The sequence below is a fragment of a genome, unplaced genomic scaffold (assembly GCF_019419815.1).
Source record: "Pyrus x bretschneideri cultivar Hongxiangsu unplaced genomic scaffold, Pyrus_bretschneideri_v1 Contig3, whole genome shotgun sequence".
In the NCBI taxonomy this organism is placed as follows: Eukaryota; Viridiplantae; Streptophyta; class Magnoliopsida; order Rosales; family Rosaceae; genus Pyrus; species Pyrus x bretschneideri.
Window position 1 is genome coordinate 13,698,397 of NW_025999612.1, and position 25,953 is coordinate 13,724,349.

Sequence of the window (25,953 nt, forward strand, 5' to 3'; positions counted from 1 at the left end):
TCTAGAGGATTCATGGTAAAACGAAGGGAGTGTTTAGCCGGCTTTGATGATTAATTTAAGGTTTTATGTTTTTGTTTTGATCAAACGATAAATTTATTAGATTAAATGTTAGATTAGGAAGCAAACGGGGTTTGAACTTACACCGTAATGTAAAGGTAACAATTCTCTTTCCACCACTCGTTAGAGGGCTTGCAATTAATTTAAGAATTAAGGTGAAAATAAAGTTCTGAAAGATCGACTTTTAAGAGTATGGACACAGAATATAAAAATAATAATTATTATATGCAGAAATAGTCAGAGGGTATTGCCCAGAAATATATCAAAAACCTTTATATATATATGTCTTTGATTTCTTGTTCCATTTTATAAGATAACAGGTGTAACAATGTTATTGTTTGCAGCAATATTCTATAATATCTAGATATGTATATATATTAGTGATTTTGTCCAAAGATTACTTTTGTTTATAAATTGGCTTCTTTGTCACCAATTTAATTACCACTGACGCCATATCATTATCCTCTGCCATTATACAATATACAGTACACTGCATGCATGCTTTTTAAAATGAAAAGGTTTGAGCAACTAGAGAGTCCAATTTGACGGCAACTGCTCCCTGCGGACTGCAGTTTAATCTCGGCAGCAACGGCAAGATTAATAAACAATTCCAAGAGAATATTGTTCCATCCCCATGGCACCATGCAAGATATCGACGACCTATGGATTATGATAGCCGGAGTTATATACGTATAAGAAATAATGAAGAGAAGTTTTTACGATCAACGTCCATGCTATCGAGTTAGTTATCACATATAATTATTGACTAGAAATACAAAAAATGTTGACTATTAAGTAGATTCACACGCATATATATCATCTTCTAAGAATTGAAAAACCACAACTTTTGTTTAATTACTGATGTAATTAGGGATAAATGGAAGCTGCTTGTAATTAACTAAGATTAACAACTAAGCAAACAGCCTAGTGAATATATAGTGAATTGTATTCCTGATTGTTTGAAGTAGTTAGCGCTTGATTAATGACTGTATAAAGAGATGGAGACATATGTTGGAGTGACACTCACTGTGCTGGTAGGGGGCTATACCGCTATATTATATACAAATGGCCCTATACACATCTACATTATATCCCACTAGAAACCAAACCAGAGAGAGAGAGAGAGAGAGGAGAAGGTTGAAGATGGGCGTTGGAAACTTTGAAGCGCTGCCGCTAGTGGTGGGTGTCCACCAAGCGGCGTCCTATCCCTTTTGTTTTAACTTTTCCGTCGCCCTAATTGCCAAGTGGCCACTGTCCATGGATTTAGGGTTTATATGATATGATACGTATCTTTTCTTTCTTCTCTCTTCCTCTCATCAGTCATCTCTACTAGTAGTAGTACTATTATATAACATCCGACTGCTACTACAAGGAAGGGTCATTGACTCACTATATATATATATATATATATATATATATAATATTTTGAAGGGCCCTACGCAGCTATATATATGTATATATATGTTAACAAGGTATGTAACATTCAAAGAAAGGAAGAAATGGAATTGGAAGGTCTTTCATCTTTCATTTGAATAATGGCCTTGAAATAATGGGTGAATTAGTGGGTCCGCTCCCCCTCCCCCTCCCTTATAGAGAGAGAGTTGGAGTGGCGTACAGAAACAAAATGACTTGGCGGGCTGAGCGTGCTTGTCTATATAATTGTGTTGCTGGTGAGTGTTTACATGATATAATGGTTGGTTGCTTTTTTTTTTTTTTGGGTAAACTAATGGTTGGTTGCTTGGGGTGGAAGACTAAGGACGACTAAGCCACCAATTCCAATTTGCTGGGCGGCACCTGCTTTGCTCCCAAGCTAAGCTTAAGCTAATTATAACTGCTTTTGCATTTTGCAATATAATATATATATATATATATATATAACCAAATACAAAACACTATTGTAGCTATGGCCATCCCCTTTTCATTAATCATGATTCCTTTACATGCACTATACAATATACATATTTATATACCATCACTGTTTAGACCCAAATTTACATCATCGGCCGGACCCGTGCAATCAAGGCCATTGAGTGAGCATAGCTCTCAACCGTCGAATGAAAAGTGAAGATAATTTGTTATTATTGAAAGATAATATTATGATTTTTATCATAATAATTATCCTTTAACAAATTATCTTGATATTTTCTTATACGGGATAGTAAGATGCAAAGTAAGTTTCCGAGCAAGCAGTACAATTCAAATGGACTTGGGACTCATATTATCAGATTGAGCAGCATCATGGTGATGGTGCATTAAGATGAGGTTTGAATAGTCAAGATACATGGTTTTGGGATAACGTCGAAGTCAAGATAATGATGCAAATTGGAATGTCATTGGTACATGGAATTTGGATGACAGAGATCCACGACATTTAAATATTATAACCAATCTTTGGATTAGATTGGTGTTCTGCAAAGATGAAAGGAGCACACAACATTGACCCGAGAAATCTTGACTTTGAGGGATATTATCAAAAAGGTTCTTTATGACAATATATGGACGCTGAGAGTTAGAATGGAACTGGAATACTTTATTTCAGTGGCTAAGAATTACAAAATCTATAAATAGAGGCAGTGGCAACGACCAAAAGGACCTCCAATTCAACACACAACTGCCCTGCGCAAAACCTCTCAAACATCTTGAGATTTTTTTTATTTTCTTTTTTCCGCCGACACATCTTCAGTTTGGATAAACATCACTGTGAAGGCAACCGGCAAACACCTTTAGTTTGGATAAACAGCACTGTTGCCGTAGAATCAACCGATCGAGGAGCACCTTCAGTTTGGATAAACAGCACTGCGTCGAGGCCGACTGGTTACCTATCCAAGTCTTGGTTGAGAAGGGTTTCCGAATCCTTATTGGCAGATGTCATCTTATTAGCCTTCTCGGTGAAGTAAGGTGTTACGAGTTACGATATTCAGCGCATTGAACGCCGAGTGATTTTATGATTGGATACTCACAAGTGAGTTTCAGAGTTCGGCATTCTGATGGCCAAACCACATTCACCATCAATACATACATCACCTTTGAATACTTGTGTCCGTACAGTATGGTGTCGATTCGATGTGCTTATACTCTCACGAATATAATCACTGTGACCAAATTTGGCGCCGACAAGTCGTGAACTTCGCAGAACTAGCGGCCTTATCTTCAAGCTCGAGAATCCAAAGGCTAAGATTTGTTCATTCCTTGGCCGCAGTCGCAAGATAAAGAAGTCAGCAACGCGCTCAACGCAACATCAACAAATTTTACTCCTCGGCCGACGAGTTGGCATGCCCAACATTCAACCGAATGACGTAGTTAGCTTATTAGTTACTCGGCTTGCGCGCCACGTAGGCTTTGTAATTGTTAGGATCAACATTTTGGCACGCCCAGTGGGACCCAGTGCTAAAACTACGAAGTTCATATGATATATCAAGATGTCAATCCGGCTCCATTTAGCCGATTGCACGAGCTTCTTGTGCAATTGAAAAGAACCAGTGAAGGGAATACACAATGCCTTGAAGAGAATAGAAAATGCCTTGCGGAGGATAAAAAATCGTGGGAAGTGGTAAAACTTCTTCGTGGCGTGAGAGCTAGGCAAAAATCATTCACCTACATGTTGAGAATAAAAGCTCTTATTACCCTATAAGAGTAATGGGTAAACGAAGACAGGACTCGATTTAATGCCTGGCTAGATGAAGAACGTTTTCCTTACGTTTCTGACTATCGATCAATTCTCTTTGAAAAATGGTTAAATCTAAAGGTTAGGGGGCAATTTTCCACTCCGGCCATAATCAAAATTCGACCTAAAAAGATTGTCGAGACGGCTGAAGACGAACCTAGGCCACCTGTTTTCTCGGTCGAGACTGAAATTGTGGTAGGCCTAGAAGAAAAAGTTCAAGTTTCTGAGCCACAAATCAACTTGGAAAATTATTCGTCAGATAAGTGCTCCAATGACGAACAGGGCCAAGACATGGTCTTAGATGTCGAAACCATGACAGTCAATATGGTTATTGGCGATAAAGCCAATATGGAGAAACCTCGTTTGGCTAAGTTGTTCGAGTTAAAAGCCGAAGTTGGTGAAATTATTATGCCTAGAGGGCATAATAATTGTTCCACACGTTCGGCGGCCGATGATAAAAAATATTTCGTCAAGTCAAAAGTATTTGGCAATGATTTTTTATTCGGCCCTAGAAAAAGGCAAATTGAAAATTTTGTTGTTCCAAGATCTTGACTTGGAATAAAGCATCGTTGGCCTCCTCCTTTTCATGGATTGGCCACTTTTATTCCTGTATGTTAGATTTCCATTTTCTTTTTATATATTCATATCCATCTAGCTTTTTGAGCCGATGCTGCATAAGAAAATAGGGGGGCAACGAGTATCTAATTTTGTACCTCGTAAAAAAAAAAAAAAAAAAAAGAAAGAGGAGAGAAACTTTTGGCCGAAGGAGTATAAAAAATGTCATTCGACTTTTGGTAGAAGGAATGGAAGCTGTTGGCTGAAGGTGTAAAAAAAAATAAATAAATAAAAACCGCAAAAGAGGCCGAGGATATTAACCCATTTAGCCGGCTCAGAAGGAATGCTTTTGACCGAAGTGACCGAAAGAATGCTTTTGGCCACAGGAAAAAAAATCACATGCGTTGCTGACATTGGATATATAGTAGCATCACATCAATCAGGCTACCTATTTAGTCATGATTGCTGACAATGGGTTGTGTGTGTGTATGTATATGCATGGCCGAGGAACAAGCTGTCAAGGAAGATTTTTCCCTCGGCCCTTCACCCCCAACTCTTCTTAACCTGTATCATACATGCCGAGCTCAGCGAACTGCTGCTCGGTACAGGTTATTTATATATATATATATATATATATATATATATATATATATATATAGGCATGACTGACAAATTATATTAGGTAATCAGGTTACCTATATATCTTGACCCTCGACAGTGTTCGGTTTTCCTCGGTCCAAATTTTTTCGAGATGGTCGAAGAGGTTATTTATTAAAGTGGCCGAGCCTTATATAGAATTGTGGCAGCCAAGGAAGACCATAGCGTTGGCAGTACAGAGGTGTTGTTGCCAAGCAAAAAGTTTCATTATCAGCGATACGAGAGTTCTTCGACTGTGCTAATTTCCTTAACCATTCCGCCTACAAGCCGAAGTTCAAGGAAATTGGGGGGGCAATGTTTGGACTCAAATTTACATCATCGGCCCGTGCAATCAAGGTCATTGAGTGAGCATAGCTCTCAACCGTTGGATGAAAAGTGAAGATAATTTTGTTATTATTGAAAGATAATATTATGATTTTTATCATAATAATTATCCTTTAATAAATTATCTTGATATTTTCTTATACAGGATAAAAAGATGCAAAGTAAGTTTCCGAGCAAGCAATACAATTCAAATGGACTTGGGACTTCTATTATTAGATTGAGCAGCAACATGGTGATGGTGCATTAAGATGAGGTTTGAATAGTCAAGATGCATGGTTTTGGGATAACGTTGAAGTCAAGATAATGATGCAAATTGGAATGTCATTGGTACATGGAATTTGGATGACAGAGATCCACGTCATTTAAATATTATAACCAATCTTTGGATTAGATTGGTGTTCTGCAAAGATGAAAGGAGCACATGACATTGACCCGAGGAATCTTGACTTTGAGGGATATTATCAAAAAGGTTCTTTATGACAATATATGGACGCTGTGAGTTAGAATGGAACTGGAATACTTTATTTCAGTGGCTAAGCATTACAAAATCTATAAATAGAGGCAGTGGCAACAACAAAAATGACCTCCAATTCAACACACAACTGCCCTGTACAAAACCTCTCAAACATCTGGAGATTTTTTTTATTTTCTTTTTTCCGCCAACACATCTTCAGTTTGGATAAATAGCACTGTGAAGGCAACTGACAAACACCTTCAGTTTGGATAAACAGCACTGTTGCCGTAGAATCAGCCGACCGAGGAGCACCTTCAGTTTGGATAAACAACACTGCGTGGAGGCCAACTGGTTACCTATCCAAGTCTTGGTCGAGAAAGGTTTCTGAATCCTTATTGGCAGAGGTCATCTTATTAGCCTTCTCGGCGAAGTAAGGTGTTACGAGTTACGATATTCGGCGCATTGAACGTCGAGTGATTTTATGATTAGATACTCACAAGTGAGTTTCAAAGTTCGGCATTCTGACGATCGAACCACATTCACCATCAAGACATACATCACCTTTAAATACTTGTGTCCGTACAGTATGGTGTCGATTCAACGTGCTTATACTCTCATGAATATAATCACTATGACCGAATCTGGCGCCGATGATTTGTGAACTTCGCAGAACTAGTGGCCTTGTCTTCAGGCTCGAGAAATCCAAAGGCTGAGATTTGTTCCTTCCTCGACCGCAATTGCAAGATAAAGAAGTCAGCAACGCTCTCAACGCAAAATCAACAAATTTTACTCCTCGGTTGAGCTCGACCGACGAGTTGGCATGCGCTGCATTCAACTGAATGACGTAATTAGTTTATTAGTTACTCGGCATGCGCGCCACATAGGCTTTGTAATTGTTAGGATCAACAAACACATATATCTAACTAGTTGCAATTCCTTCCAGCATGCAGAATTTTAACAAATTCATATATAAATTTGTAAAGTAATTAGTTGATGGTAGAGAGAGTTGTTAGCTAGGCAGGCAATGACAAGAATCTAGGGTTTGTATGATTGAATCCTTAAGACCATCTTCAATGGTGGCTTATAACCTAAATTTTCCCTTTTTTTCCCCCCCAAAATCCACTCCAACCTAAAACCTAAACCAAACCTAAAACCTAAAACTTAAAATGAACCCAAATACCAGTCACAAATTTAGCCCACAAATTGAAGTGGGACCCACACCCCAAAACCCCAAAACCCAAAACCCAATCTGCCAAATAGGGATGAACAGTGCAGCTGAAGCCCACCCACGTGGGCTGTCCCATCTGCTGCCAGTTTCACTGTAGCCCAACGGCTACTTTTCTTCATCCAACGGCTCCATTTAAATGGGCCATTGGTTAATCCAACGGTCTAGGTTCAAATTATTTTTTTTAAGTTTTATATTTATATATTTATTGAATCCAACGACTTAGATCGAATATAATCAAATCTAACGGTAAAAAAAAAGATCTAACGGTCCAAATTTAAATCTAACGGCTAAAATAATTTAAAAAAGTTATTTACCTTAAAGTTCAACTAAAAACCCTATAATCAAATCTATCATGATTTTCATGTATTGATTTAGTGATTTTTCAAAATTTATCCGAATTTAAATATTTTTAGGTTAAAATGTTCATAAAATTAATTTAAGATAGTCTACATAATTTTTTTTTTAAAAAGTTAATTTAAAAAAAAAAATTAGCCTTAATTCATTCTTTGATAATCTGGGGTTAAAATTTTAGGCCAGAATGGTTGGAGTAGAAAAACTGTTTCTGAGCTAAAACCTAAATTTTCTGGACTAAATATTTTTAGGTTTTAGATCACCATTGGAGATGGTCTAAAAGCAGCTTATTCTTATTAAATGTTTTTTTTTCTTCTTCTTTCTAAATAACCAAATATATTTGTCCTAAATATTTCTAGGTAATACTTTGTTTAACATTTTAATTACTATGTTCCTGCCTAGCAAAAAGAAAAAAATTGACCTTTTCCATATTCTTGCCGAGAAACTAACCCGGAATTAATAGTAATCTTTCAATTCAAGTTCTGATCACAAAACACACACAGACACACACACGACACATGGCTACCTAGGTAAATGGCAATGTTATATCATCCAATAGGAAAAGGGAGAGGCCCACACAGCCACAGTGTGTTGTGTAAACTTGGACAGAGAGAAATAGAAAGGGCCCGAAATTAAAAAATATTAGGTGCATCATCATCCATCATGCAGTGGTTGTTTAATTAGTTTGAATGGATATATCATATTATATACATAATAATGTTAGAAAGATTATATTTATGAATTATATTTGCGTGTCACATGACACAGATAACCAACATCATTTGCCTCATGATATGTATACATTAATTTTTACATACATTAATGTAGTATAAAAATATAATTTTCTTAAAATTTTCCATTCATATAAACTAAATATTAAAGCATCTTCATCACAAAAAATGAAAAATGGGACAGAAATGATTAATATAGATAAAGAAACCAATTTTAGTGTAATGACTCAGCCCCATGGATTCCCCATGTGCACATGCATGATTTTGTTGGTTTGACGATGACCCTTTCTAATTAAGTAAATATTAATTAATTAATGTCATAGTTAACAACATTTGTGCTCCCCACCTCATTACAGCCCCCTTTATTCCGGTTAATTTTATATTTACATGTATTAATTATATGTATATAGATGGTGATAGAATTAAAATCATGGACGACAAAAGCATGCATGCATCAGTTATGACTATTAATTAAAATTAATTCATGAAGTGAAGGGTTCTAATTACAATATATTTCTTGATTATATATTAAACGATGTACACTGTATCATGTACCAAATTAGATGAAGATGTTTGGAAGGAGCGAGGAGGATGGAGAGAGAGGGACAACAGTTGACATGTCATTTCACTCTTATATATAATATATACATTGGGAGTTATAGAAGTATACATATAACAAAGCAAAAGTATGGGAAGTTATTGATCTGCTGCCTCCATATCCATATCTGTAGGAGCCAAATTGAAATTTTGGGTCAGACCCTTCCAATTAGATAACATCTGTACAACATCCAAGTTGAACATTTTTATACACAAACAAAGCATACATGCAATGCAATTATTGATTTTTGTTCTTCTGACAGTCTCCAGTTTAAAATAAAATGAACCAATTAAACGAGCCAATGCATAAGAGATCAAGACACTTGTTTTGAATCTTATTGTACATATAATTATATAATTAATTAGCATCTAATCCAATGATCAACTGTATGTATATATGTGCATGCATGATAATTAAGGAGGTTAATCAAAGTGGCAATGAAAGGCGAATTCAGGTTTCTTTTCTAATTTGCAAGACAGTGCAGCAACTTAACAGTGTCGGCAAATTTGACCGTATAATTTGCATAATCTAGTGAAAGCTATGTGTGCCCTTATAATAATAATAATAATAATAATAATAATACATAATCATCATCTATATAAAGGGCCTTTGTTTTTGGTACTGTATTATATACAATATTCCTTGGATTGTGGGACTCCAAAGTTCAAATCATGAATCACCGAGGCAGATCAATTAATTGTTTGCGAGTAACACATCTTCTTTGTTCTGTTTAATAATTCTTATAACAATTATTACATTAATTCTTTCTCCAGTCTGCGTTATTAAAGAACATGAGATGGAGACATTGGAGAAGGCGGCCGGCTGTCCAACACTAAATCTTTTGATTGTTTCAGATCTTTTCTTCTCTTCTCTTCTCTTCTCTTGCAATGTATGTAGTGTAGAACGATCAAACGAACAAGCAAAAGAAATTAAATCTAGTCTTATTACAGAAGACACTACTTTTCGTTTTCAAGGTGACCGATCGACATGAGAACAAGCGCAAATATATATATATATATATATGGTCAAACAATCTCATCCTTGCAAGTTGCAACTAATTGAAAACGAGAGATTTTTAGTGTACTGGGAACACTAGCCGGTACACAAGTGTCATAATACAAGTTTCCAATCGCTTGTATTATGACACTTGGTGTATCAAGTCGTGTTCCCATTACATTGAAAATTTTATTCTGGAAAACGAAACTTGGCAGGAAAGAAACCAATTAATGACTTATTCTGCAGACTCGGTTTGAAAACTTTCTTGCATATCATTTGATACCATTTTCTTCTTCTTCCATGCATGGTGTTAGTGTGTGACAACTAAAACAGCAAACCTTGATGTCCAATGTCCAACCCTACAATTTAAGGGTAGGAATAAATACAGACTCAGTGTTCACTCCAGTTCAGTTATAAACTATGGCGTTAACTTCCACAGCTGGTTCAACATTAATTAATTCCATGGGCTTCACTTAAATTATCTTCTCCTGCAAATCATGGATGGTCACAAGGTTAGAGCCGAGTCCGGTGCTTACAATTTAACACGCAATTTTACAAGACAGTGGAAATCATTTTCCATGTATTAAACATGTTTTAGCTGGGGATTTTTAAGGAACTACTCAAATTCAAGTTATTTTCCATCTTCCCTTCATCAATTTTACTACTTCCTTCCCAACTGCAAAATAGTAAACAAGTAACAAAAAGAAAGATGTTACTATAGTTTTCTTACAATCAAAAGTTTGCCAGAGCGGAGGAGCGGCGTACTTCTGCTTTGCATCATGAACATAAAGCAAGCTGAATAGGTCTGTTGTACCATTGATCTTTTTTGTGACTGTATCACATTCCATCATTGGTGGTGGCCCCTTTGCTGGAGGTGACGTAGTAAACTTATGATTCAAATCTAATGAACCCTGCAATAAACAAGGTAAATTAACTAGAAAACGTCTTCGACTTGTCAAAAGTACCATAAAAATTACTTATCAAAGATAAGAGCATTACCAACTCATTTGACAAAGCACACAAACAGACACGAAAGAGTAGACATATAACAAATCACGGAAGCAGATAGCTCTGATGAGTAGTGGCTTTTCTCTTCCGTTTCATCTTTTCGACATGTGAAATCAGTTATATTTTAGGTTACTTAGCAGCTTAATAATCTATGAAGTCCAAGTATGGATCGTATACGATAAATATTAGGGAAATCAACAAGGCAAAAGAGAAAACTTCTTTTGCTTCACCAGACCTAATTTCTCAATCTCATAATCTCCAAAGAAAGTGACATCGCCAAGCCAACAAAGAATCTCGATTTTCTTGCTCTCAACTTTAAACCGCCAATTTTCTAAAAGCTCCCTTATCGATCTAAGAATGAGCATGACCCATAAGAACTCAATTAAGGATCAGAAACACACATAAAGCTGTCTATTCCACACTTGTAAACACGCCAAGTGACAGAAACTCCCTAATTAGTGATACCTAGATGACAGGTTTATTATGGATGCAAAGTATGAGGAAGAAGCAAGAAACATTTTTCTGAACCTAATACCTCCAAACAACTTGATCATTTTCATCAAGATAACATAGCAAACATAACCAAATAAACAATCTACCCCACGGGATCTTGCCACTGTAGGAGCAGCTTCTGCCAGGTTTGTAAAAAGCATTGCCTCCTCAAGAGAATGTCTCCTTGTTTTCTTAGGAACTCCACATGTGGCTCCGCCCTTTACCAAACTGTTAGAACTGATGCTCATATCTACTGGTTTAGGAGCTGGTTGTTTTGCATTCTTCGAAACCCACATTTTCCCCTCATACCTGAAAGTTCCGAATAAAGTTAAGAGCAGAAGGAAATGATAACTAACACATTCTCCATGTTCCACATGAAGCTCATAATTAGCTTCAGAAAACAACTTACTTGGCACGAATAAAATTCTCAGTCCCACGTCTATCAAAATTTGGTGGCAATTCTTTTTCCCAATAACTGTTTGCCTTTTCATTACCCATGGCTACACAAAAGTGCATAGAGAGTTGATTAGCAGGATAATGAATTGGAACACAGTAGTCAGTTAGAAAATATAAAAAACACACAGAGCAAAAATGTGAATAGTGAACTGATGCTTTCTAACAACTATTTCGGTTAAATTATTTCGAGGAAAAGAAGGAAAAAGATGTGACTGAGATGACAAACAATGCATAAGTATCAGTTACCATGGTTGTGTTCTTACATTCCATAAAAGCAACCTGTTCAGGCAGCCATGTATCCAAAGTTGTAGACCGTACCTATTTCCAAGATCAACCAGGCTAAGCTATTATTAGAACATAGAGTTGCAATAATATGAAAACATATGCTACTCAAACAGATTGACAATCAAATAGAATATTACTCAACTTTGATAAAAGTAGTTCAGTGGACCAGAACACGTAAATAACTGAATGCAGATTCAGGCTATGCCAATCACCATTGTCATTCAAAACATTTTCGATTACTTAAGAGGTATTAAGTGGCCTCATTATCAATCTTTAAAAATTTCAGAAACCAAGAATAATTCTTTAGTCACATGGCTGTTCAATTTCTTCAATGAAGAGTTACCAGACATTTGTTAATGACTTTCATGAGTACCAATCCATTTAAATATGCGAAGCCAGGAAAGGAAGGGTGAAAAAAAGTTTACTGGCAAGAACAGCATATGAAAATAGAGAAATGATAGGTAGAAAAATAAACCTTTGATATATGCACTCCAAGACTCCGATGAATTCCTGAGCACTGCATGCAAATAAATATTCCCAGGTTGACACTAGCCCATCGCGGGGCTCTGAAAGAAATACATTGCAGCACAAAGATCACGTTAATATGGACATCAGATTGCCACAATCAAGACCAACACTAAGAAATATAGCCAAGACAAGCACGTGAAGACAGTAGTAAAAATATACTAGACAAAAGAAAAGAGAGGGATATGAAATGCGTACTTGCTCCGGCAATCAGCACATTCCCTGTTTTGTGGCAGCTTAAGAAGGCCTTCTAAAATCTGGAGGCACAAGCAACAACGTGCAACACAAGACAGAAACTATAAACGGGGATTGTAAGTGTAGCACAAGAATGTGCAAGGAAAAGAAAACGACTGAAAATAAAGGATACCTTGAGGTGTTTGGCGTTGAGGTCTTTGGAAACGGAGGCCTTGTTGTTCATTGTTGCTAGTGTGAATGTGTATGCTTGTGCGCCTACCTTCGCTAGTTTGTTGGTTTGGATGATACGGGACCGGAAACAACAACACAATAACTCATACACAGCAGCAGCAGCAGCAGCAACAACGGAGGCAGGCAAGGCGTTAAGACTTGAGAGCGAAGGAAGGCAAGGCCCAAGGCCACGGGAGAGAGAGAGAGAGAGAGAGAGAGAGAGTATGGAATGAAGGTAGAGGCTAATTCCAAGGAAAAACGGTTGGCATTCCTCAAAACATGCCTACAATCATTTTCCATTTTCATACTTTTCTATTCTGTTCTGTTCTATTCTATTCTATTTCTGTCTTCTTTTTTTCTTAAAAAAGCCAGCCTCATATTCTCTCTCTCTCTCTCTCTCTCTCTCAATACTTGCAAAAATGCAAAACATTCATTCAAGCGCAAACTGCAATTGAAAACTCCAAAATTATAATCAAAGCGCACAGCATAATTCTGGAAGAAATAAATTGGACATCATCACCATGTATGTATAAGCAACCATTTCAATTTCACATTAAAAACCAACAAAAATTACATAAATTATTAATAATAATAATAATCTGATAAATCCTCCAGCATAAATAAAGCACTAGCAATTAGCAACTCAATTAACCACAAAAGAGTTTTCATTAGTTGGAATTTCGAATCCTATTATTTGGAGTTGAGGACAATCTCTTGGGGAGTCTTGGCCACGATGGACAGCGCGTGGAGCCCGGACTGGAGCTCGTCGGCCAAGGCATCGTAGACCATGCGGTGTCGTTTCACCAGGCTCTGCCCCTCGAACTTTGGGGACACGACCTTGAGGTTGAAGTGAGTTTCGCCATTGCTATTGGCCTTCTCTCTCATGGCGGCGTGGCCGGCGTGCTGATGCGACACGTCTTCAATCTCCAAAACGCTCGCTTCCAACGCCGTCTGCAATTTCGACCTCATTCTGCTTGCTCGTGTCAGCTGCGACACCACCGTCGCTGCTCCTCTCGAACCCATCTCTCTTTCCACACTCCAGCACCATCACATTCAGACTCGGACACATTCATATATTAATTTTTTTCTTCGCTTTTTTTACTAAAAAAAAAAAAAAAAAAAAAAGGGAAACAACGAATTGAAAAAGAAAAAATTTGGTGCGGTGAAGGTGGATCGAACACCTGACCTTCAGATCTTCAGTCTGACGCTCTCCCAACTGAGCTATCCCCGCAACGGATGACATTTCACACTATTTTAAAAATATTAAATATATATGCACGGACCATTCGCATTTCAAATAAACAGAATACAGATTCAAAGGCTTGATTATTAATTAATTAGAAGTTGATAAACATTTATTAATATGGTATATCTATACATGGTGATGGTGGTGTCCATTGTTTAACTATAATATTTAACAACATATGCGCCAAATCCGAAAGCCACAATCACAGCAACTGCCGTCAGAAACTTTACTGTAACATTTTTTCCCACTTTTAATCGTTTAGAAACTAACATCCTTTGGCCCTTAAATTCGCAGCTTGTTGGTTTATTAGCATCATAATCACCAGCATTGACTACTACAGGCATTGTCACTGTAAGGACTCCTGCACTGTGAAGCTTAGCGTGAACGTCATTTGGATCACACTTGTCTGAAAGTTTGATTTCTTTGTGGAAGCGGCTCCATGTGTTTCCATTAGTTTCCTTCAAAGGACGTTCTCCATGGATTGTAACCATTCCCTTATGAATTTGAACCTTCAGGTGTTCCTTTTTAAAACCTGATCGACATCGATTAGGACAATAAGTACAAGAATTAGTTAACAAAAATAATCAAACAATATCAAAATCATTCAAATCAACATATATACATTAATTCTTTATCTAATATATATATGCATACAAGTACGCGGGAAGACCATTTGTTTATGTTTAAAAGAAAAGAATAATGGTGCGAGCATATGTGCTTGATTTCAGGCAGTTGGCTGGGGGAAATGCAATGGAATTAATGTAAAGCCTCCATCCTTTCAACATAATTAAGGAAAAAAAGATAATACAAAGTGATTACCGCGAAGATGGAGCTCAATCTCGTCGCTTCCATGCCATTTACAGAAGGGTTCAAAGTCTTCGTAAGTGCGTTGGGACTCAGCTACGACCTTGTTTTCCATGAAAATTTTCTCTTCTTTGATCTTTAGACTGACTCTAGCAAGATGAAGAAGTGATTATATCTATATATGTTACAGAGATATTGTTGAAATTGATTGATGAAGATGTAGGCATGTCCGTGTCTCTATTTATACTAGTTATTTTATGCATGGCAATTGGCAAGGGATGAACCAACACAAAGGCACAAAGCTAGCTGACCGGTTAAGGTAATCTCTGAGCTAGCAAGCTAGAGGTTTCTTTTGGTTTTCCTTTTAATCGAAAGAGAGTCATTCTTTTTTGATTTCCTAGGGTTTCTGCCTTCTCGATTGCTTCTGAACCTTCTTTATTTTAAGAACAATATTATATAGTGTTTCCTCAAATCGGGTACATCCATCAGTTGTGCATGTTGTGATATTCACTCCTCGCTTGCAAGGGTTATGAGAATACCCCTTTTTTTTTTTTTTTTAGAAGAAATAATCACGTACCATCTTATTTGATGTAATGTTATATGGCCAAACAACAATTCACATTGTGAGAAAGAAAGGTATATAAACAAATTCCCTTGTGACATGTGGCACATTTACCACCATATATTCGTAACCTAAAGTTTCCGTACAGGGATGCAGCCAGAAATTTCTCCTAGCGGGGGCAACCGAAAACAACAAAGAAAACCTTATTATAGTATGGTTATACGCAATATGATATTAAGGATGGTTTCAAATGATGATGTATCACAATTCCAATATTACAAAAATTTCAATATAGTAGTGGAAAGTGGCAAAGTGATGAGAAAAATATAAGTACATGATAGGCGAGAGAGGGTTTTTTTCGGTTTGAATGACAGAATAAGAGCACTATTACTCATATAATATTTGATATGGAGTATAAGTAGAATGAACAGGGACGGAGCCCGAAATTTCTTCTAGCGGAGGCAACCGAAAACAACTAAGAAAACCTTATTATAGTATGGTTATACGCAATATGATATTAAGGATGGTTTCAAATGATGATGTATCACAATTCCAATGTTACAAAAATTTCAATATAGTAGTGGAAAGTGGCAAAGTGATGAGAAAAATATAAGTACATGATAGGCGGGAGAGGGTTTTTTCGGTTTGAATGATAGAACAAGAGCACTATTGCTCATATAATATTTGATGTGGAGTATAAGTAGAATGAATGAATGTATGTTGGATATTAGATACATATATTTTCTTCAAAGATAACCCGTGTATATTATATAATTGTAGTTTGCAACTAAACAAACGAATTACTTGAGTGGGGGCATCTGCCCCCAGTGAGCCTTCATTGGCTCCATCCATGAGAATGAATGAATGTATGTTGGATTTTAGATACATATATTTTCTTTAAAGATAACCCGTGTATATTATATAATTGAAGTCTACAACTAAACAAACAAATTACTTGAGTCGGGGCATCTGCCCCCAGTGAGCCTTCATTGGCTCCGTCCATGTTTCCGTATCACGTAACAAATAACGACTTATAGTCTGCTCTTGTTTTGCTCTCTTTAATTTGATTATTATCTCTAAATGAGATGTCAAAATATCCAAATCAGCAATAACGGTAACAAAAGACAGCATTAATGTTTTCGGACCGAGAAGCCAAATTTGATGTGGCATGACATGAATTGACATTTATCCCCTTGCTGCCAAATTTGACAGCACCTTAAGATTTGTTTAATTAATTATTAAATGCTTTTTGTTAAATTTTTATAGGTTTAAATCATTATCCTTGTTTCTTTTCATTCCTAATGCAAAGAAAATACATATAAATTATTATTTTATGTTTAAAATTTGACATATTGGTTGGAAATCAAAAGTTTGAAAGATGCCAAATTGTAATGGTACATTTATTTTGTGTTAATTTGTCCTTTAATGGTACATTTATCACACTTTCTTCTAGATTTTCTCTTTTACTCAAATTGACGAAAATAACCTTAAATTGGATAAAATTTGAAGAAAGGTGATCAACCTATGGCCATCTATATGCAAACAGTAAAAGAAATCTCTGATGACATATATCCATGGAATTGTAGTTTTGTTTTTGGGTCAAATCCTCTTTTGACGAACATAAATTATTCATAGAAGTTGGAAGATTTAGCTGCCTTAAATTTGAAGGAAAGTTCTCGAGTAATGGTAGAGACATTAAATTTGTAGATTAAATTAGTAAATTAAATGAGATTTTATTAATAAAAAATAAGCATGTTTATTAATAATTAAAATAATCCAATTATCAACTTTTATATTATTTAACTTACAAAATTTAGTCTAAAAATTTAATCTCCTTATCATCATCCTACTTCCAGCAGTGATAGTAGCTATTTCCCGGGGCCATGCAAAACGTTGCTTGTTATTGGATTGAGCAACAAACCCCCGTGTCTGCCTGGAGTGCCCACCATTTTATTGCAATTTTCAAAGAGAGGAATTGATGCTGGGTTTTCCAAAGACGTTGGCAACTAGGTTTGAGTTGCACGCGCTTTCATTAGGTTTTTTATTTTTATTTTCTTCTTGTATTTATTATTAAATAACTTTTAGTTAAAATTTAGAATTTGAAAGTGTTTTTTATTAATTTTTTTTATACATTAATCATTAGATGGAAAAAATCTAAAGCCTATGTAGGATTAAAAGAGAAAAGGGAAAAACCATTTAAATAGGATGAAAAATCAGGAACTGAATTAGAAAATAAAAATAAAAGATAGTGCTGTATTTGGACAATGAGTCCGCTCCTAGTCATCTACATCCGTCGTGTTGGTCGTGTACTCCTATATCGGCGGCGCGCGCACTCGCCTAAACGCCATATTTCATCCACCCATTCAACTTTCCACTACAGAAACTCTCTCTCTCTCTCTCTCTCTCTAAAATGTAAAATGTAAAAACTCCCTCCCCCTTCAGCCTTGAGTTTCAGGTCTCCCTTGTTTCGTCCTCCATATAAATCGCCTTGCCCGCCCTCTCTGTCAAATCTCTCTTTTCTCAAGCCTAGCGACATGTCGTCCTCGGGCGGCCACTCCGGCAGTGTTGGCGGTCCGATCGCCCCTCAGCTTTACTTTTGCCACCAGTGCGACCGTACGGTTTCCCTCACCCCCTCACCTACCTCCGATCTCGTTTGCCCTCTTTGCAGCGGCGGCTTCCTCGAAGAGATGGAAACCCCTAACCCTAACCCTTTCCCCCCCAATCCTTTCTTTTCTTTCCCCTCCTCCGACGCTCCTCCCTTCGCCTCCAGCGGATTTCCCCTCCTCTTCTCCTCCTCCGCCTCCGGCTCCGCTCCCGGCCCTGCCAATATAGCCGACGATCTCTCCGCCCTCTTCGGTGGCGCACCCCAACGCTCCTCACCCTTTCACGACCCCGACGCCTTCAACCCCTTCGTCTTCCTCCAGAATTACTTGCAAACCCTAAGGGCAAATGGTGCCAATGTCCAGTTCGTGATCGATAGCACCCCCGGCGGCGGCGGGGACCCATCAGGCTTTCGTGCTCCCACCAATCTTAATCTCGGCGATTACTTCTTCGGCCCGGGCCTCGAGCAATTGATCCAACAATTAGCCGAGAACGATCCAAACAGGTACGGCACGCCACCCGCCTCAAAATCGGCGATCGATGCCTTGCTGGTTGTGAAAATCTCAGAGGATTTGTTGGCTTCGGATTCATCGCAGTGCGCTGTGTGTAAGGACTCATTCGAGCTCGGTGAGGAGGCCAAACAGATGCCCTGTAAGCACATATACCACTCGGATTGTATTCTGCCTTGGCTGGAATTGCACAACACATGTCCTGTCTGTCGCCACGAGCTGCCCACTGATGATCCTGAATACGAGCAGAGGATTCGTGTGGACTCTGGAAATGGCAATCAAACTGGTCAATCTGGGGCTCGTGGTGGAGCCAATATTTCTATGGGCGGCGGTGGGAGTAGTAGTGGGTTTGGGTTTGGAATTGGCGCGCCATCTCCAGACAATCAGAGTCCGAGTCCTCGAACTGTGGAGCGGAGGTTTACCATCTCCCTGCCGCGCTTTTTCAGGCCATTGGGTGGTACGGCCGAGACTAGCAATACCGGGAGTGGAAACAATGAGGAGTCGAACTCAGGGAATAGGGGAGGGCCTAACTCTGGACCAGAGGAGCCTAGGCAAGAAGATCTTGATTGAGCACAATTGGTATTGCACTTGTTACCTTACACATTCATATATGTTTGTCTTCCATTTGGTTTATTCTGACCTCACAAGCTTGAATGTGCCCGTCAAACTCTGTTATTTATGTCTTGACAAACAGTGGCTATTAGCTCCCTTTATTTTTGCATCACTAGTTTAACTCATATGGACATGCATGAGCTATTTCATAAAATTGTGCTTCATGGAAAGTCATGTACATTTGAAGTCTTTGTTTGATAATTACTTATTTGTAAGCCATCTATGTGGCAAACTTGCAACTACATTGTACCTTAGAGACATTGCTTTGCATGAGTTATTTGTAGTTAATCATTCCCACACGAATATGAGGGTCGGGTCCTATAGTGTTACGTAAAAGGAAGAAAACATGCAACCAGTGAAAATGCTAGAAAATACATATTTAAACACTGGCAAGTGTATGACTTTCCCATTTGTGGTTGATCTAACATGACATAAAAGTTGAACCCACGCTTACTCCGTATTAAAAAGATATCTTCATGTAACAGTCCTGGTAGACCTCCATTCATTTCCATCAAGCCTCAACAATCTTATAAATCAACTTCTTTGAACTAGTTAAATTCTATAATGCATACCTGAAGAACTTTGGAAATATACAGATGTGAATTGTGGATGCATATCTAATAATGCTAAACCATAGTGTATAACATGCATAAATGCTGCTGCAATGGTTGATACTCATAATTATTGGTTTTTTTTGGGATGTATCGTATATACCATATTGTGATATGGGTGATATGACCCGTATGTCATCAGATGGTTGTAGGAGGTGACTTTAATGACATCTCTAGGATAATGTTTGATATCCTAGACGTTATGATATTTGTTATAGGTGAGAGATCTACGAGGTGCATAAGCACCAATGCCACGACATACTAGGCTTTATTATGTGTAGTGGCTAAAATCACCATCTGCAGTGTTCTAGGTTCATGTTGTCTAACCCTTGGAATAAACATACTCTTTCTAGAAGTGAACCTTCCGTTCTTTTTTTGTGTGTTACTCTGATCACCATCCCAATCATGTATGATTATGGATGTATAACAGTGACCCTATTCTCTAGATTTGAGAATATGTGGCTTATATTTATTTCACAAGATCAAGTTGTTCCGGAGTTTTCTCCTTTTTATGCATCCAGCTTTTGAAGGTTACTCACAAAAGTGGAGAAGAGATGGGGTTGGATGTAAAGGTGGGTCGGAGTGCTTTTATAAATTCTTCGTGGTAATTTGACTAGAAGCTAGTGGGAAAGTAGTTATTCTGCTCATATTCCACTTCCTAAATGTGGAAGTTATGAGAGACAAATTCTAAGCAGTAAGTTGACTATAAGCTATTGGGGAAGTAGTTATTCTGCTTATAATCCAATTTTCTACATATGACAGCTATGACTAGCAGATTTCAGATTTGTCAGACTCTTTACTCATTTGATACATTAGATCTTTCATAGGAGCTTACTTTTTGCATTTTTAGTTAAATTGTAATACTCATAATTCTCTTCTTTCTTTTTTTCTGTCAAAATCACCTGAAGTTGTGTGCTGATGAGATTTTTATGTGGTGTTCCATCCATTCAAAGAGTAAGACCATACAAAAATATAGTCTGTCGTGTTTGTATCAGTATTGGATAGTATGAATATTTCCATCCATTCAAAAATCTAGATTTTAATGTTTATTTTTCTTTTCCATTCAAATTAGGCTGTCTTGTTTGTATCAGTATTGGATAGTATGAGTATTTCTGTATGACTAAGTTTTCTAAGCCAATCCATACATGAACGAGGTTCTTTTGTTTTAGTATGCTGAAACTTGAGGAAATCAAGTGCATGTTTTACTATATTTCTAGCAGCAGTTATGTGCATGATTCGTTTAGTTTATGAAAGTCTTTAACATAGCTCTATGTTCCAAGTTGTAAGACCTTTTGGGATTGCTTGGTTTCTAAGATTGAATTGGAATGGATAACTCATAAAATTCAAGGTATATTGAAGTTAGTGGTGTATGATTTTACATTTTAAGGGGATTAGAAGTGGAAGATTAGACATGAAGGAAACTTGACCCTTCTAGTCCTATCATTTGGGGGGATTGGATCCTTCTTCTACTTTTTGGTTGGAATCAATTTTTCAGTATCTGCCTTCAAAATATATTGAATATAGTGAAATATTTAATCCTAGACACCGAACGAATCCTTTGTGCTTTTTTTTGTTTTTTTGTTTTTTTTACTTTCCAGTTTGCTATGTGGCATTGTGTGTAATTACGAATATTGTGTGCTCTCAAGTTTTTAAGTAAATGGTTGCTTTGTCTCTTTTTGATAGGTACAGTTAGCAGATATGCAACCAATTGTTGAACAAAGAGAGAGGAGGGCTTACACATTAACAGTTAGTGACAGTTGTTTTTCTCTAAATATTGTCCCGATAATCATAGGTATTTGTCCATCGTTATATAGTTCGTTGTTGAGAATTCTTTTGTAGATTCATCATCAAATTTATGAGAATTTTATGTGCATGATCTGTGTTGTCGATTGCGGTGTAAATTTTTTTGATTTGGGTACCATGGTAATGTTGGGGATATGTCTGCAATGAAGCCTTGCCTTTCTTTCTTCATTGGGTTATATTGCAGTTGAGCTTTGAAATGGTTTTGATATTGTTATCTATATATTTATTATTGTGATGCCCAACCCACGCCCGCCCAAATTGTGATTAGGGCCCTGTTTGGCAGATTGGATAAAGGATCGGATAGGATTAGTTATACGGACTCGGGTGTTTGACGTTCACTCGTACTAAATAAGCGCCGGATTAATTTAACCGGTCGGATAGGATAACACGGTATACACCTGCTTAATAAAACTAACCAAAACACCCGGATTATTTAGTCGGGGAAGAAGAATATGGGAGAGAAAGGGAGGGAGTTTGGGGGGTGTGGCGGAGAGAGCTGGGGAACAATTATTTGGGATTCTTCTGTAGTCGGGGAAGAAGGGAGAGAGAGGGAGGGTGTTTGGGGGGTGCGGAGAGATCTAGGAACAAAAAAATGATTCCACTTTTTTTTAAATTTTTTTTTAAGTTTGATTCCTCCTATCTAGTATAATACCAAACACAGTATAAATAATACGGTCACTAGTCCGATACTGCACCAAGCACCCCGACTAATTTAGTCAGTACTATCCGGTGACTATTTATCCTATTCGACAGAAATAGTCAGTACAATCTGAGCTGCCAAACGAGGCCCGGTGTCCTAACCACATAGCTTAAGGCTGTAATTGTAAATCCGAGTAGTGGTGATGAACTTGACTGCCAATGCCAATATACGTTGAGTAGAATTGCCATGGCGTGACCAAAGCAAGCTTCAAGTTAAATTGAAGGAGGAATTTTTGGCCGTGTTTATTGGATGGTTGATCAAGAGTTTAATAGCCAAAAGTCACATTGTGTATCATATTCAAAAGTTCACATTGGATTTGGTGGGGGTGGGTTGGTGGGCCGATGATGGCAACTCCAGCACATGCATTTGTCTGCCGGCCTCAAAATCAAAATCAATATAAATATCAATTTCAATATTAAACGTGGAAGAAAGCAAAGTGAAGTCTAATTGGAGTAGTTTTTGTTGTACTCAAAAGAGGAGTAGAAAAGAATTGTAACCAAACCAAAGGTAAAGAGCTTTACCAAAAAAAAAAAAAAAAAACCATTTTTAGAATTGAATTTTCGTTTTCGTAAGAATGATCTATAAATCGAGAATTACAAAATTAATGATTTGGATTGTTAAAATTCGATGTGAAGTGAACCCCACACCTAATTTATTATTTTTGAAAAAAGAAAAATGTGCTATACACAATTTTCTAAGATGCAATGGAGTAGTGTGCAACGTGTATAGCACACGTCGTATTGTTCAACAATGTCCCTCTCTTTTACCCCCTCCCCCTTATGTCAGATCGTATTGTTCTCTAGGCAGGGAAAGGAAACCAACTATTTGGATCAAATTTATAATATAATATAAGAGAAAATTTGAAATAAGTCCAATTTTATAGGTCATCTTTTGAAATAGGTCGAATTTTTAATGATTTTTAACTTTTGAAATAGGTCTAATTTTTAATTACTTTGGACCCATATCAAAAGACCTCTATATAAAAATATGTGACATAATTATTGAGGGTAACAAGCTTTATTTTACCATTAATGACATATAACAATTGTAACTTTAATCTAAAAAGTTGATTTATCTAACATTTATCCGTAACAAAATCCCTAAAAAAGACAATAGGAAATAAAATAAACAAACAAACATCAACTCCAAATGTACGTGGGGAAGGAGTGGGAAAGGAAATCTACGTATAACATACTCACGACTGGACTACGAGTACGAGAGGGAGGGAAGATGGGGCCCCGAGGTGGGAGAGTGGTTCGTTTCGTGACTTGATTGAACGATCCAAAATACCATCTTAGTCGGTTCGGCTGAGAGCTGTGTCGGTAGTCGGTTCGGCTTCTCTCCCTCTTTCTTGTCCGCTGTCCTCCTCACGTCCTCCCTCAGCTCAACTCAGCTCAGTCATACCGCGTCAGGGAATCATAATGTTAATGTTAAAAAATAAATAATTAAAAATAAATGTAAATACTGCCTGCCTGCCTTATGCTTCTTCCGCATACAAGAAGAAGAAGAAGCATTTGACTTTCATGTGGACTCCATTTTTCTCTACAACTTAAATATTATTCTTATTCATTCTCTTGTTTTACTGTATGCCGTATGGATCTGCTTTTGTGTCGGTTTGCTTTCTGAAAAACTCTCCACTCCCAACCAAGACATTGGATTTGAGGCAGGCAGGCCCGCAGCTACCAAGGGGCGAGAGATCGGAGAAAAGTGGCAGATCAATTATGTCTCCTTCCAATCCAAGGTCGGTCGAGAATAATGGAGGAGGCGGCGGCGGCAAGAATTACATCGAGCACCAAGTCTCCAAGATGGACACACTCGCCGGCGTTGCCATCAAATACGGCGTCGAGGTTTCCAACTCTTGTCTGAAATACCTTTTCTTAATTAGCTTCCTGCCCTGCGCATTGTTCCTAATTACATTTAGTACTAGTCTGAATTGCTAAAAATTGCTATGGAATTGATAAATGGTAAACACTAAACAGGTGTGTGACATTAAAAGGATGAATGGGTTTGCTACAGATCTTCAAATGTTTGCTTTGAACACCTTGAAAATACCTTTGCCCGGAAGACATCCTCCCTCTGTTTCTTCTCCAACCACAACCACCGCCACAAGGTAATTCTTTCAATTCAAACGTAGATTTACTATTCCTGAAAACTTGATGTTAGGGTTCCTTCCGTAAGACTCTCTGTCGTTTATAACAAAAGAAGCATTCCTTCAAATGTTATGATGCGTTTTGTTTACCAACTTTCATTTCGGAATGGATGCACATGTGCATCTCGGTATCTATATATTGCCACCGGTTACATAGAGCTAATCATTTGTACAACTTAATGCAGAGAAAACGACACTGAAAAATCCACTCCTTGCCTTGGCCTATCTATTGGTTCAAAACCTCCCAAAGAGAAGAAGGTCACTACAGCAATGAGCACTTTACAGAAATACTATGGTCTAAGATCTCCGAATTTGAAGGGAAAAGCGCAAGGCATGGAGATGGCTGTCTACAGAAGTCGAAGTTCTGAATCCTTTGATCAAAGCGCCATCTCACCATTGTCCGACCCTCCGAGTCACCCTAAGAAGTCCAGGCATTCTTCCGTTGATCTCTTGTCTGAGAATGGTGCAATGGCTGATTACCTTGCAGCACAACTTGGAGATGGGCAGGGTGAGAAATTTGATGACAAATCAGTCCGGAGGCGTCAGAAAGCTGAAGTTGATAATGGGGCAGTCACACCAGAAAGGTTGTTAAAGGGGGAAAACAGTGGTGGGACTTCAACAGGAAATGGTTTAGCCATGAGGCAGAAATCATCAAGCCGAGCATCGCTGCAATCTGATTCAGATTCAGGATGGCTGAACTCTGTTCCGGTGGGAATGGGGGATTCTATCACTATCATGGCAGACGACATGGCTGTGGTTCGCAAGTCATCAAGCACACCGAGCTTAAAAGACCAAGACAGTAATAACACAGTATCAATTTGGCCAACTTCAAGGTGGAGCTTGACACAAGACCTTCAAGCTCTCTCAACTGCAACGATGGCCAGACCAATCTTTGATGGCTTACCAAAGCCAATAACTGGCCGCTGGAAAACAGCCCTTGATTAGAGAAATTCATTAGCACTGTGATATCATGGATTGGTTTCCTTACACTCGATCCAGTTGGCTGAAAGTTACTCAGCTACAGATTCCGCCAAAGGCGTACATATTCTAGAGCTGGTGCAGTATTATAATTCTAGCGGGAGAAACATGCCTGAGAAAGAGAGAGGGTAGGAGATTACAGTGAATAAGAAATGACGTGCAGCAATGCGTTAATAACAGCACTTAAAAGTGTGAAATAGTAGATGCCATGCCGCATCTTGAGAAATGGAGATGGTATTGGTACACGACCAAATTATTTATTGTTTTGTTCTTGGTCGCTGTTATATGTTACTTGTTGTATAATGATAATGTATGTGAGGCTGTGCATTACAGCAGAATTGTTTGTTGCTTATTGGCAATGCAAATTGAATTTGTTAGCACGAAACTCTCTTCCACTTGCTCTGTTTGTTGCTTTTATCATCTTTTACTGCTTGGTTGTGCTCAATGGCTTAATGTTAACACACTCAATAGGAAGCAACTTTGCCTCCACCCACCACTCCAGTTTCCAGCCCATGTCTCTGCCTTCGTGCTCCGACCGACAGTGTTTTGCGCTTTTGGGGGCGGAGACAATTGAGTTCAGCGAGCTCAGGAA

At 37.8% G+C, this 25,953-nt stretch overlaps 5 protein-coding genes and 1 non-coding gene across 8 annotated transcripts; 2 read left to right on the forward strand and 4 right to left on the reverse strand.

Annotated features, from left to right (window-relative positions):
* Positions 1 to 9,863: 9,863 nt before the first annotated feature.
* LOC103946859 (probable ADP-ribosylation factor GTPase-activating protein AGD15) lies at positions 9,864 to 13,166 on the reverse strand. Of its 2 annotated transcripts, XM_018647391.2 has the most exons (8): positions 12,749 to 13,166; positions 12,580 to 12,638; positions 12,332 to 12,422; positions 11,835 to 11,889; positions 11,525 to 11,615; positions 11,223 to 11,424; positions 10,346 to 10,526; positions 9,864 to 10,103 (listed from the first exon to the last, which is right to left on the reverse strand). In XM_018647391.2, coding segments are annotated over exons 1-8 (732 nt in total). In that variant the 5' UTR covers positions 12,800 to 13,166; the 3' UTR covers positions 9,864 to 10,101. The 2 variants fall into 2 exon arrangements, with proteins under 2 accessions (XP_018502907.2, XP_048445994.1); XM_048590037.1 differs by lacking the exon at positions 9,864 to 10,103 and having other exon boundaries at positions 10,371 to 10,526; positions 11,159 to 11,424.
* Positions 13,167 to 13,314: 148 nt separating this feature from the next.
* LOC103946858 (sufE-like protein 1, chloroplastic/mitochondrial) lies at positions 13,315 to 13,855 on the reverse strand. The gene has a single exon (XM_009357660.3). It carries the CDS (start codon positions 13,807 to 13,809, stop codon positions 13,477 to 13,479), a length of 333 nt encoding a protein of 110 aa, XP_009355935.1. The 5' UTR covers positions 13,810 to 13,855; the 3' UTR covers positions 13,315 to 13,476.
* An 89-nt stretch (positions 13,856 to 13,944) lies between these two features.
* Positions 13,945 to 14,017, reverse strand: TRNAF-GAA. Its single transcript has one exon. It is a non-coding gene; the product is annotated as a tRNA-Phe (tRNA).
* Positions 14,018 to 14,119: 102 nt separating this feature from the next.
* On the reverse strand, positions 14,120 to 15,058 carry LOC103948107. Its single transcript, XM_009359102.3, has 2 exons — positions 14,852 to 15,058; positions 14,120 to 14,564 (listed from the first exon to the last, which is right to left on the reverse strand). Exons 1-2 carry the CDS (start codon positions 14,949 to 14,951, stop codon positions 14,188 to 14,190), a joined length of 477 nt encoding a protein of 158 aa, XP_009357377.2. The 5' UTR covers positions 14,952 to 15,058; the 3' UTR covers positions 14,120 to 14,187.
* A 2,743-nt stretch (positions 15,059 to 17,801) lies between these two features.
* LOC103946856 (E3 ubiquitin-protein ligase RING1-like) lies at positions 17,802 to 21,702 on the forward strand. Of its 2 annotated transcripts, none has more exons than XM_009357657.3 (2): positions 17,802 to 19,087; positions 21,415 to 21,702. In XM_009357657.3, exon 1 carries the CDS (start codon positions 17,933 to 17,935, stop codon positions 19,076 to 19,078), a length of 1,146 nt encoding a protein of 381 aa, XP_009355932.1. In that variant the 5' UTR covers positions 17,802 to 17,932; the 3' UTR covers positions 19,079 to 19,087; positions 21,415 to 21,702. The 2 variants fall into 2 exon arrangements, with proteins under 2 accessions (XP_009355932.1, XP_048445428.1); XM_048589471.1 differs by having other exon boundaries at positions 21,421 to 21,702.
* A 1,807-nt stretch (positions 21,703 to 23,509) lies between these two features.
* On the forward strand, positions 23,510 to 25,756 carry LOC103946855. Its single transcript, XM_009357655.3, has 3 exons — positions 23,510 to 24,081; positions 24,214 to 24,344; positions 24,569 to 25,756. The coding sequence occupies exons 1-3, from the start codon at positions 23,821 to 23,823 to the stop codon at positions 25,326 to 25,328; spliced, it is 1,152 nt and encodes a 383-aa protein (XP_009355930.2). The 5' UTR covers positions 23,510 to 23,820; the 3' UTR covers positions 25,329 to 25,756.
* The last annotated feature ends 197 nt before the right edge of the window (positions 25,757 to 25,953 follow it).

Coding starts and splice junctions, on each gene's coding strand:
- LOC103946856 (XM_009357657.3), top strand. CDS start 17,933: ATGTCGTCCTCGGGCGGCCACTCCGGCAGTGTTGGCGGTCCGATCGCC.
- LOC103946855 (XM_009357655.3), top strand. CDS start 23,821: ATGCCGTATGGATCTGCTTTTGTGTCGGTTTGCTTTCTGAAAAACTCT. Junction 24,082..24,213: donor CCATCAAATACGGCGTCGAG/GTTTCCAACTCT, acceptor AACACTAAACAG/GTGTGTGACATTAAAAGGAT. Junction 24,345..24,568: donor ACCACAACCACCGCCACAAG/GTAATTCTTTCA, acceptor AACTTAATGCAG/AGAAAACGACACTGAAAAAT.
- LOC103946858 (XM_009357660.3), bottom strand. CDS start 13,809: ATGGGTTCGAGAGGAGCAGCGACGGTGGTGTCGCAGCTGACACGAGCA.
- LOC103946859 (XM_018647391.2), bottom strand. CDS start 12,799: ATGAACAACAAGGCCTCCGTTTCCAAAGACCTCAACGCCAAACACCTC. Junction 11,890..12,331: donor TTGGAGTGCATATATCAAAG/GTTTATTTTTCT, acceptor TCTTGGAAATAG/GTACGGTCTACAACTTTGGA. Junction 10,527..11,222: donor CAGTGGCAAGATCCCGTGGG/GTAGATTGTTTA, acceptor TGTTTATTGCAG/GGTTCATTAGATTTGAATCA.
- LOC103948107 (XM_009359102.3), bottom strand. CDS start 14,951: ATGGAAAACAAGGTCGTAGCTGAGTCCCAACGCACTTACGAAGACTTT. Junction 14,565..14,851: donor GATTGAGCTCCATCTTCGCG/GTAATCACTTTG, acceptor GATGTCGATCAG/GTTTTAAAAAGGAACACCTG.